This window comes from Aegilops tauschii, chromosome 2, assembly GCF_002575655.3.
Source record: "Aegilops tauschii subsp. strangulata cultivar AL8/78 chromosome 2, Aet v6.0, whole genome shotgun sequence".
Lineage (NCBI taxonomy): Eukaryota > Viridiplantae > Streptophyta > Magnoliopsida > Poales > Poaceae > Aegilops > Aegilops tauschii.
The window spans coordinates 594846120-594858677 of record NC_053036.3 but is presented as its reverse complement, the minus strand read 5'-3'; the positions used below and the strand labels follow the sequence as shown (position 1 = coordinate 594858677).

The window sequence follows — 12558 nt, the reverse complement described above, 5'->3', positions numbered from 1 at the left end:
TGAGTTATTAACTGATGCATCTCCTACCTTACTGCATATAGAGAGAAAACGGTAACCCTAGCCGTCACCAAACAAATCGTGTTTGTTATCTACCTCCTCACGCACAAACGACCACCGGCATTCCTCTCAATGTTGTTGTCTTCCCATCTAATGTCTGCTGGAACAAAGGGGAAATATGTTTCCAAGACAAAACCATATGTTGTCTTCACCATGTTCTCTATAGAGCGCGTGTTTCTGGCTCCATCTTCCTTCTTTTGCCTATGGTCAACAACTCGTCCTTTGTTATTAATTATATGTTTAAATATTTGCGAGCTTATTACTTTGGTGCAGAATGGGCTTATCAACTAATTGATCTATCCATAAACACTAAAAGATAGGCTTAACATACAGGTAACCTTAACGAATGAACTAACAACCAATCTGCAGGACACCTTTCACTTGCAAGAGCTCTCAATCACTTAACCAACGCACACTTCATTGTACTTGCAACAAGTATCAGTTGGTTAGCATGATCAGGCAATGACAGTAGCATAGAAGGTTAGTATACAACATTATTCCATCACTTTTAAGTCCCAAAGCATAGGTCTTGGCACTCGGCAAAAATGAGCCATGAACGAAGACCTACAAGCAAAGCCCTTCTTTTATATGCATCGATAACTTCAGCTCTCACACAGAAAACAACATCCGGACCTAGCTCGTATAGCAAATGTCACAAACCTCACATTCTCTATGGTTTCTGTCATTCTGTGCCCCTATCAACTCTGGGATCCGACACCAAATATGTACCCTGGTACTGGCCACCAATCGAGACATGCTCAAGCAGCCTGACTACAATTCCTCACAGGAAGTTCCCCTGCACAGCTCCAGATGAGAAACGGGACGACAATCCTTTGTGCCGTGTTCTCTGACATGCCAGCAGATCTTCAACCAGTTGCCTTCAAGTCTGGCGTCAAAAGAGTGTCTGGTGCCATGTCCTATGCCGGAACAGGATTCGCCAATTTGATTGGGCTCGGATCAGCGGGGAAGCTTTAGTTTTGACTTGTGTCTAGATATTTGCCAGCTTATTATTACCCGGGTGCCGAATGAATGAAACACTAAAAGATGTATCTAATATCTTTAGAGGTAACCGTAATGAATGAAACTAAACACCCAATGTGCTGCTAGATACATTTCAGTTGCGAAGAGCTCTTAATCACTTGGCCAACGCACACTTCATTCTACTTACATCACTTCGTCTTCTAATGGTCTCTGATGGTTTCTGAGGGGCGCCTACTCTGTTTGCACAAGGGGTACCTGAACTCTCTGCATTGCAGTGTCGTACCCCAACTAAATTCCACAACAAGCTAGCTTGAACTATCTGAATAGCTTGAATTGCAGAAGCAGCAGGACATACACAGCAATGGTGTAATTTGCGGCCGAGATTTGCTTTCTTCCTCCTCCCACATTGTTCTACGGTCATCAGCCTGGCCAACTACTCATATAGCAAACGTCGTAAAAATATCTAAAGTACACACATGTGCATATGTTGTCCTAGACCCCTTGCACACTAACTACACTACTTTAGCTTTGTTCATTAGTTTCACACCAACCGCTGTTGGGGGGCTTTCACCTTTGGTCATCCTCCGCCCATATATGTATACTCTCCCATGTTCTCTTCTGCTCACCCTTCTGCCTCTTGTAGCCCACGTTGGCTATACTAGCTAGTATCGTGCTCTCAATCATACATATGCACCATGTTTGGAGTCGATTTACATATATCTGATGGTGAGAAAACAAGCTCCCTTGTTTGGGAAGAGGAGGCACCGGGAACCTGCTAGGAACGAAGCGAGGACGATGCTCTTTGATTGTGCCGCCTGATCCAACAGATGCGTCAGATGCCTCTTCCTTGTTGTAGTAATGATGTGGCACCTACAAGTAGCCAGCAAGTTTCTCACCATAACCCGGCTCGACATCAAACTTATCCAGCTCTGAGGGATCATTTGTCGGTTACTTAACTAGGGCACATTGTCACCGAAAGATGTTCCTATAACTTGTTCAAATTTTAAACGAGAAATCAATTAGACAAAAAAATTACTTCCGTGTTGTAACTTAGAAAAAAGAAGTTCCGCAGGAGTTTATTTATTATACGAAAACAAAATGACTAGTTGAAGTAGACTCCATAGTGATGGTCCATGCGCTCGGCAGTTCCACCTGGTCGCGAGCGACGGATGGGTGTATGCATCGTGGTGTGCCGACTGCCGAGTCCCCTTAGCCCCATCTATCATAGCTTCACATGTTGCCGTCCTGCCATTTGGCAAGCTTATTGTTCTTCCTTATTGGAGCATTTTTGGTGCTATTTTTTGTGATCTGATTTGGTTGTCTTCACACCTAGTGCCTGCAGGAACAAGGGGAAATATGTTTCCAGGACAAGGGTAACCATTAGTGGAAGGTGAAGAGGAAGTCTTCACCTTGTTCTCCTATAGAGCATGTGTTTCTGGCTCCATCTTCCTTCTTTTGCCAGTGGTCAACAACTTGCCCTTATATACCTTTGTTAATTATTATATCTAAATATTGTTTTGAGCAGATTTTTATTGAGCTGAATTATGTTTAAATATTTGCAAGCTTATTACTCCATGGGTACAGAATGAGCTTATCAATTAATTGATCTATCCATACAGACTAAAAGATACGCTTAACATTCAGGTAAGCCTAACAAATGGACTAAACATTCAGGTAAGCCTAACAAATGGACTAAACATTCAGGTAAGCCTAACAAATGGACTAAACAACCAATGACACATTTCACTTGCAAAACTCTCAATCACCTAACCAATGCATACTTCATTGTTCTTGCATCAAGTATCAGTAGGTTAGCATGATCAGTCAATGACAGTAGCATAGCAGGATAGTATACACCATTATACCATCCTTTTAAGTCTCAGAGCATAGGTCTTCGCGCTAGGCAAAAATAAGCCAGGAACGAAGACCTACCTAGGGTTGTTATACAGCTTGAACTTTGAAACAACTCACAAGCAAAACCCTTCTATATGTATCGAGAACTTCAGCTCTCTCCAGAAAACAACATGCAAGCTGCTCGTATAGCAAATGTCACAAACCTCATATTCTCTATGGTTTCTGTGCCCCTAGCAACACTGGCGTTCGACGCCAAATACATACCCTGGTACTGGCCACTAATTAGGGCATGCTCCTTGGCGTGCCTCAAGCAGAGTCTGACTCAAATTCCTCACAGGAAGTTCCTCTGCACAGCTCCAGATGAGAAACGGGACGACAGTCCTTGTGCCGTGTTCTCTGGATCCAAAGCCACATTTTGCCGCCCAGCGGTCAAGTCTTTCTCACGGTCCCACGGCTTCCATGGGTGGTTCTCCTCCCATTCTTCCTTCCCTCGTTGTTGCTTCTGCTTTTTTTTCTCCTTTTTGCTCTCTCGGTGCTTCTGCACAAGAGATACCGACCGCTTGGAGGAGTTGTATTTATCCACAAGAGAAGCATTTGCGCTTTTGCCCTGCTCTTCATGTCCATCTGCAATTGCCTTTGCTTTGTTGTAGGCTTCTAAGTAGCTGCAAAAAACATCATTGACATTATCACCAGTAGTACATAATTGTTTTCACATATCAGCATGTCAAGTACTATGACGAACAAAAATGTCGCCAAAAACTGCTGGTATTTTTTTGTGCCAAGCCACTCTCTGTGACAGTACTCTGGTCATATTTGCTGGTATAGAACATATTGCCTGATAGTGTACCATAGAGCGAAAACAACAGAGGCAGAATCATACTTTTGCTGTGCTTTCTGGGCTCTATCAAGTGGACTATCTGTCCATGCACTTGTGTCACCACGTCCTTCTTTGCCATTCATGCTAAATGCCGTAGTTGAATGCATTGGTACTCCAGCCTGTGGAATAATTGTATTATTAGATACAAACATGTAACAAGTACCGTTTCTCTCTTTAGGGCATAGGTAAACAGTGAATTAAGGAGATATATTATGATCATTTACTTTTCTTTCAGGTGGCAATGTAGTCATCCATTCATCTCGTGTAGGTGGTGCCTCTGGCTGTTTCGGAACTGCCAAAAGTTCTTCATCGCCTTCAAGAGATATACCTAAGAACAAATAGCTATTAAGATACAAAAAATGTACTGTGCTCCCAAGCTCAAACGCACCCACCATGAAAGGTAAAATCCGAAAAAAAAAGTAAAACAAATTAAAAAAAGCTGAATTTTTTTGGCAACAAACATTGCTTAGTGTTCTACCTGCATGCAAATTTTTGGTAAAGGAATGACATCCATGGTGGTCTGGGCCTTCAGCCATGTTTGTTGTCAAGAAATTCAGGTTTTTTGGAAGAAAAAAAAGTATTTTTTCGGATTTTACTGTTTATCAGGGAATGTAAGTGCCCAGGAGCCAAAAATCCATCTCCAAAAGATACCATATTGATATCATGTTCTATTCTTCACTTTTCACAATTATCTGCTGAACCATATTACATTAAATGTAATTACTACAAACAAATGCAGAGAAAATACAAACACGCCTGAAAAGAATATCTATGGTAGGAAGGATTAAGCGCAAACCAAATCATTATGATAGGACCATATGGTCAATCAAACCCAGCTTTAAGAAACAATTTTCCTCCAGCCACCACACCACCACAATAACAAAGAGCAGTTCTCTGTCATTCATGACCCGGAATAGGATTCCATAACTAGAGCAGCATATAAGGATTTTTTTTCCTCTAAAATATGCATAGACTGAAAACAACATAGTTATTGTGCATGCTGCAACGCCTATCATTTTTCCTACATTAGCACATTTATGAGTTTTCGCATTGTTGTGTTGTTAGTGGTACCTTGTAATCGTCTCCATTCTGCAGCCTCGCGCATTGCTTTAAGCTCAACCTACAAAAATACCAAAAAAGGATCAGGATTCATGCAACTAATAGTATTGTCTGTGGTCCTAACCACTAGAAAGGCGATCTTGACAAATCCATATGTAGCGTAAGTTACCTCGAATTGTTCCATCTCTTCTTTCTTTTGTATCTTCTCATCTATTGCGCCTCTCTGCGATCAATGATACGTAGTCAGCACAAAATATCAGTTGAGAAGGGCAAAGCAAGCTAAGTAATTCCTGACATCACATAGTTAGCTAGCATTAAAACAAATTAACAGTGTAAAAACATATTGCTGGTTGTGGGCAACAAAATGCGATATGAGGTGTATTGTAAGTTCTAGAAGACTGAACTTCACTCATTCTGCAAGCATCGCTATTCTTACAGTGGTACCGACCAAATTTAAACATATTAAGAAAATCAGTACTTTCCCCCTTCAACCTATCTCAAACTTCCTGCATTGCTACAAACGGTACTGTCAGACCATTAGCAGGCCAAAATCAAGAGTGGTCGTAATAAGTCCTTCCACCAAACTTAAAATGCGTGTTGTAGCTAAATAGTCAATAGTTGTAGGCGGAGTGATGCCCTATCCAAGAACAGAATGCAATTTGAGCATACAGCATCATACATCAATATTTTCTCCTTGGCAAATATATAATATTTTCTGTTGTTTGGAATCATAAACTCATTTCAGACTATTTTATCTCAACACATCCAAACATTTAATTTATTATTTTTCATAAGAAAGCAAATGGATAGCTATTTTAAATAATTGTGACATTTCGCAAATCATATGATATTCAAGACATGTACCTTTTGAGGGTCTTGTAAGTCTTTAAAGGCATTGTTCAATTTCACAAAAGCCTCCTGTGCTGAAGGATGAGGGCACTTGTCCGGATGCACTAAAAGAGATAGCTTCCAATACCTATAATACAAGATAAGAATGATTGATCAGGCTGACAAATAACAAGGCAAAATAGACAGAGTAGATCAATCAATAAGCTTGCTCAATACAGGAGACAAGATGCACACCAACTTCAGGGTAAGTGATTCTCGGTATGAAAGATCATCAATTGGCAGCTCAACTTCAGGCATTTTAAACAGGTGCTCACCGACTTCAGTGAAATATCAAATGCACAGTAACTTCAGGGCAAAGTACCAAACATCTTGACAGATGATAACCGTAGGAAGACACCATTCAAATTTTGAAACTTGGATATTCAAAATAAGGACCAAAGAACAAGTTGAACAAGTATTGGCACATAGCCAGGGAAGTTGGGGGTATGGCCTATTTTGGCATCCAATTGTGTCTGCCAGAAGTTTATTTTGTGAGACATCATAAGAGTTTTCTTCAATAGTAATCAATCTAAGCATGTACTACTCGGTTGGATTCTGTTTGCTGTTTGCATACTCGCAAAACAAAGGGCAATGCATTGAGCTTAAGAACCCAACAGATCTCCATAGGATTATAACAATGTACCATGGACAATTATCCTCAAGAGGTATTGGATGTGAGTAGTAAATTATTGGGAACTAGAGCTCCATAGACGTTTTCATTTGTTTTGCTTAGCACATTCTTAACTCTATGATGATATGGGCTCATTTCATGACAAAGATGAATCAGAGATGTGAAAAAATTACAAGAGACAGTAGAACATTAAACTTGTTATATTTGCCATCATATAATATCCTGCACATTTTCATTATTCTCAACAGAAGGTGAGGTCTGCGTCATTGCAACTATTGTGAAAAAACTTAATTAATTTCTGCTGCCTATCTACATACAGGTATATCATAAGTATATTAATATGTATAATAAGCATGGAATGTACACAAATAACGACCTTTTCTTGATGTTATCAGACGACATCTTCCAATTTATGCCCAGAACATCATAGAGTGCATCTGCATCAGCACCCAATATTCGAGTAACCTACACCCAATTCCATGAAAATTAAGATTAAAAGTTAATGGTGCACGACAAATGAGAACAGGTATGTGATAGGAAAGACTCAAGTATGTCCTGAAAAAAAAAATCATTTTCAATCCACTGAAGTTTATCAAAAGCCAGCTAAACATTCAGAATCATAGGTATAATAGAAGCCTATGATTAGGTCTCCAAACAAACTATCCTAGAACAGCAAATTGGGGTCCCGATAACAGTTAAAGATATGTTCATGAACATTCCTGTTAGTGTCACAGACAAATAACCTCGCATAATGTTCAGTAGAAGATTTTGCAAATACCAATCACATGCCAGGTGAGCACAGGAAATATAGATGATTCACGCTAATTGGCTCTATAGATTATATGAATGCTGCCAGCAGCAAACTGAATAAACAAAAAGCATGGCAAGCAATTGGTAAGAGTGTAAACTACACCCAAGGTGCTGCGGTAAGACATAGTGAAGACATAGCAAGAAATGGCCTAACAAGTATACTGATGGTGCACATATTTCTGACAAATGGGCCATACAGCAAATTTATGATGTCTGCTAAAAGACCAAGGGTCTGGCATGAAGAGAGGACCTAAGGCAATTGTTGAAGCTGAATAGAAATAATCAACTATAAGAATCAGGAAATAGCGTAGACCACACAATAACTGGAGAATGCTGCATTGACACATGCTGGAGGGACTTCAAAATACAGAAGTACATTTTTGTACTGAAAAACATTGGATGAAATTTTGCGAGAAAATGTCGCTGAAAGTGTACCTCTTCGAATCGCTCGGCTTCATTTGCAGATGCAGCTTCAGCGACCATGGCTGGTGGTGGAGGACCTATAAGAAATCCATCATCAGCTTCCAATTCAGCATCCCTGGAGATAGAGAAAATATAGTTACTATTTACGAACATAAAACAGTGCTGAGTGAGTTACTCATTAAGCGACGCAACTCTTAAGGGCCTGTGTAGTCAGCTCTTGACTAAGTAACAAATCACAAGGTCATAAAACAATATCTTACCGGCACCTAAGAGCCTCTGTCATTTCGGCTGCTGCAGCTAGTAATTCACGTGATGGCATTGCAGGACCAATTACCCTGCATGCAACAAAACCTTGTTGGACTATAATTGAATAATGGTAATAAATTAGCATCCTAATGCGTTGAAAATAACATGTGACTGCGAAATAAGTAATTTATAAGAGCAATCCTCTCCATTAAGCACCCAGTACATGCCTAATCTAGAAATCAGGAATTCCCGGATAGCAACACGTTTTGTGCAAGAGAAATGGCAACAATTACGAAAGAACAAGAAAGAGGATCCGGAATTCCTGATAGACATGCGTTATAAAACAAACCTCATAGTGCCCTTTGCTAGTGCCACTAGGGTACAAACGAGAACCTGTCATTACATTACGGACAATTTACCCAAACTAGTTCAGGATAGACCAAACCTAGCAAATTTATCAAGTCTAGCTAAAAGAATAAATACTTTCTAGCAGAGTAATCATGACAAAAGAAGTCAGCTATAACCAGGAACAATATTTTCTAACAGAGCAATTCTGGCACATAGGCATTACCTCTTTATAGGGGTGTCCTCTTCCCGGTCAACTTTTCCTCCATCTTCAGGAGGGATGTCATCTTTATTTTGTACGTCAAAGTTAGGCAACGGTACTTGTTGTCTATTTCGTGCCACAGTTTCATTTGGATCATTTCCATGTTTGGCACTTGCTTCTAATACTGGTCCAACAACATCAAGGGTAGGAACACCTTTTGCTGAAAGCAAGTAAGCTCCATTTGCACTTTCTTTCAATTTCAGGGATCTGAAAAGTTTCTTCAAATGCTTCACCAATGGCTTGTCAGAAATTCCGGAAATATCAATGCCTTCACCGCTATCTATCATTTGGAGAAGCTGCATGTTAACAAAAGTCACAAGTAACTTATTGTTCCATGGGAAATCAGAGCCAATAGTACAAAAAAGGCAAAACTAATGGAAGTAAGGCAAAAACTTCTATCCAGTGGAACTGGTGACGACAGAGGCAAGTAGCAAAGGTAACAGCTGAGTAAAATCCAAAAGTCCAAGTTGATAGAAGAGGAGTGGTCGTGAACAACAGAAAATGTGCATGTAATAAGTGAGCCCATACACATTGAAAATGCTTTCTACTGTTATTTTTTGCTGTGAAATTGTGACTGTAGAAGTGCCTACTAGCTGGTTTAACTAGTGATGGACTTGGTCAACTAGTCGACTAGTCCACAAATCACCTAAACTGTTGGGTAGCGACTTGACTTAAAATTTGACTGAGTGCAGAAGTTTGACATCCTGTGAAAAATATAGGCATGTCATCATTCAAATGATGCACATTACATATACTAATTGGTTGACACTGTAATATCCTGAAATACATTATCTTTTACAATTTTAAGATACTAGGAAGTTTCACCTATAAACATCACCATAATTAGAACATAACTACAATTTACCCACTTCAGCTGTAATGGCTACAGTTTTCACGTCAGATAGGCAACTGTGTCGTGCAAACTAACCGAATTAATCTTTTCTCACGGTACAATTGTGCAGGTCCAGAGTCAGGCAACATATAATAGAGAAAATTCTTGTTGGAGAACTCGAATCGAATTACTGAAGGCCTTACCTGACGAAGCTCGCTGGTGATGGCAGGGAATTCACTGAGAATGCCACGGACGATTTCCTGCGCCTCCTCCATCCATCCTGAATCATCTGAGCCTGATCCCGACAGGTCGCTGCCATCGCTGCTGTGACGGGCACGCTCATCCCGGCGCCTCCGCCGGTGACGATGTCTATCATCGTCACGGGAACTGCGTGAGCGGCCGCTGCTCTTACGGTGATGGCGGCGGCGACGAGACGAGGAAGACTTTTCAGGTTTGCTGCTACTGCGACTCCGGGGCCCGGGGCTGCGGCTAGGAGAGGAGTCCGACAAAGGGGAAGAATCAGAGTCCGACGAGGGTGTGGCATTGCGCGATCTCTTGCTGCTGCGGCCGCGTCGTCGGTGCTTCGCTTCCTTCTCCCTGTCACCCTTTCCCATCTTTGAGTTTGTGTCCTGGGACAAGGAGAGGTCGGTTTTGAGAGAATAGCTAAAATACCACTGGTCAAAACTAAAAGTTCGAAAATGCCATTAGGCTCCGTTTGGATGTTGGACATTACAAATTTGATAGGTTATTATACATGTAGACACTAAAAATAGCATTTAGAAACTAGGTGTACATATAAAACACTGCCTGTTGTCAATTGATAAGCAACGTTCTAACTAATTATCAATATCACAAAGAAATACGAGTAGATAAATTTCACAATATGGTCTTATTTTCTATCAATAAAGCTAATTGAGGCAGAAATGATGTGCAAAACTTGATAAGCAATATGACATGTGAACGTTCAAACTAATTACCAAATCACAAAGAAATACGAGTAGATAAATGTCACAATTAATTTCTATCAATAGAGCCAATTAAGGTGGAAATGGTGTACAAAACTATGTGTGTGTTCATGTACTGGATATCATAGTGCAGAAAAGCAAACCCTAAATTAGAAATTTGGGTATTTCGGTTGCTCACTTGCTGCTGCTGGAGACCTGCTGGCAGTCCTGCCTGCTGGTGACTGAGTGAGCGGCAGCGGTGGCCGCGGGCTTTGAGGGGGGCGGAGGGCCGGAGGCAGGGGCGCCAGGCGGCCGGGATCAGGGGCGCAGCCGCGCAGGCCGCAGGGCAAGGGCCGTGCGGGTGGGAAGGAGAGGCGGGCTTGGATCCGGCCGGCGACCGGCGAGGCCGCAAGGTCGGCGACGGCGAGCAGGTTAGACGAGGAACGGCGGCTGGGCGTCGGGGCACGCCTGTGCGAGGGGCGGCGTCGGGACGAGGTCACGAGGGGCGGCTGTTCTGCTCTCGATGTGGACGAACGGCGTGGCTGCGTTCCTACTTCCTCCTGGCCTCCTGGGTCAACCAGTCCAGTAAGTGTTATTGGGCCCAAAAAAATTTCCTGGCCCAGTTATAGACCCATAGGTATATAGGATCATCCAAAATCCCAGGGTGGGCCGGCCCTGTAGCTCAGGGAACAGCAAACGCGCTGAGAGACAAGGAGCGGGCGGACATGGAGAAGGAGCACGAGCATGAATGGCATAGGGGCCGCGGGATCGTGCTCGTGGCCGCCCGCGCAGCCGCTGAGGGCACAGCAGGAGGGGACCAGGCGAAGAGGAAAGGGGTGGGGGGGACGCACAGGGAAGGGATGGGCTGCGGCGGAGAGGTAGATGGCCGGAGACATGAGGGAAGGAGGAGATAGGAATCACCTGCGCCGCCGCGAGCTCCGCTTGGCGCCGCTCCTCTCGGAGCACACAGAAAATTGGGGGAGGGAGGGTTCTGGCCGAGCAAGCTCACCTTGAGGAAGAGAGGGAGCAGGCGTCGGGAGGCCGGGGTCGAGGGTGTCGCGGAGGAGCTCGGCAGGTCGTGGTCGGTCGCGGGGCGGCCAGGCGACGGCGTCGTCGCCGGCAGCCGCTAGGGTTCGAGGGGCATGGGGGAAAATCTGGGAGAGATAAGCGCTACAGCGAGGGGAGGGGGGAGGGAGATAGCAGCAGCGAAGCGGTACGCCCTGGCCTGGGTAGAAAAAGGGAAAAATGAAGCTGGGCCATCGGATGAAAGATCGATGGCACAGCCAGCATTATTTATCTATAAGGAAAAAAGGATGGCGATGACATGTGGTTATTCCCGTTTGGCACTAAGACAATAAAACTAATAGGAAAACACTTTAATTCATCCGGATGATTTCTGGAAGAAATCAGCCTGGTCGTCTGCGCGCCACGCGTCTATGGCCCACCCACGTTGATGCATCTCGCACTTGGTCAACTACCCTAGTCCTAGCCTCACATCCCGTAACTCTTCGCTTTTCTGAAAACCGCACTGACCACACCCTTTCTTCTTTATCCTCCCAAGCACGACCCTGATGAATCTCGCCGGAATTTCTTTCTCCACCACATCCGGTGAGAGGCACTGGAGGCTCGCGACGGCCCCTCTCCAATTGCAGCCACCACGCTGCCGACGCTCGCAGCACGCCTCATCTTTGCTTTGCATCACCATACAAGCAACACCGCTCACCCTCACAGGAGCGGTGCTCCGGTTTCCAACCATGGCTGTCTTTGCAGCAGCATCGCCGCTGCGGGCGGCTGACCCCTGTACAACATTCCGGTGCAAGCCTCCAATGGTGCGGCATTCCGATTCCTAGATGTGGCAAGATGCTGCAATGGTGCGTCGTCGGGACTGTTGAAGCTTTCGATGTGGTTGCAATGGAGCGCCGCCGGAGCTACAATGGAGCACTCTGGGGGTCGCCGGGGTTGCAATTGGGCGCCGCCGAAGCTGCAATGGAGTTCGTGGGGGCGTCGTCGGTGCTGCATTGAAGCGCCGCCAAGGCCGACGGTGCTGCGCTGAAGCGCCCGCTGAGGTCGCCGGAGCTGCAACGAAGTGCCGCTGGGGTTGTCGGGGCTGCGATGGAGCGCAACTAGGGCTGCAATGAAGCTTCATTGGGCTGTCATCAGCAATGTTGGTCATCAGTGCCGTGTTGAAGCTTTTTGCCGCGCTCGGTGTCGCCATGGAGCACATCACCCAGTTGATCGTTGCTGTGATGCGACGGTCGCCGGTGGTTCTTGGAGCTGCGGCGCTCGACGGTGGCACCGGTGCTGCGAGGTCTCCGGCAGGTGCCACGGTGGGTGCATCAGTTCTCTGCG

General features: G+C 44.2%; 1 protein-coding gene across 2 annotated transcripts; it reads right to left on the bottom strand.

Moving 5' to 3' along the window:
* Positions 1-2779: 2779 nt before the first annotated feature.
* Positions 2780-11413, bottom strand: LOC109752212 (uncharacterized). 2 transcript variants are annotated; one of them, XM_020311117.4, is made up of 13 exons: positions 11219-11379; positions 10409-10777; positions 9469-9894; positions 8398-8729; positions 7841-7915; positions 7593-7695; positions 6724-6812; positions 5693-5804; positions 4998-5051; positions 4841-4889; positions 3994-4097; positions 3773-3888; positions 2780-3554 (listed from the first exon to the last, which is right to left on the bottom strand). In XM_020311117.4, exons 3-13 carry the CDS (start codon positions 9877-9879, stop codon positions 3224-3226), a joined length of 1776 nt encoding a protein of 591 aa, XP_020166706.1. In that variant the 5' UTR covers positions 9880-9894; positions 10409-10777; positions 11219-11379; the 3' UTR covers positions 2780-3223. The 2 variants fall into 2 exon arrangements, with proteins under 2 accessions (XP_020166706.1, XP_020166705.1); XM_020311116.4 differs by lacking the exon at positions 10409-10777 and having other exon boundaries at positions 11219-11413.
* Positions 11414-12558: the final 1145 nt, after the last annotated feature.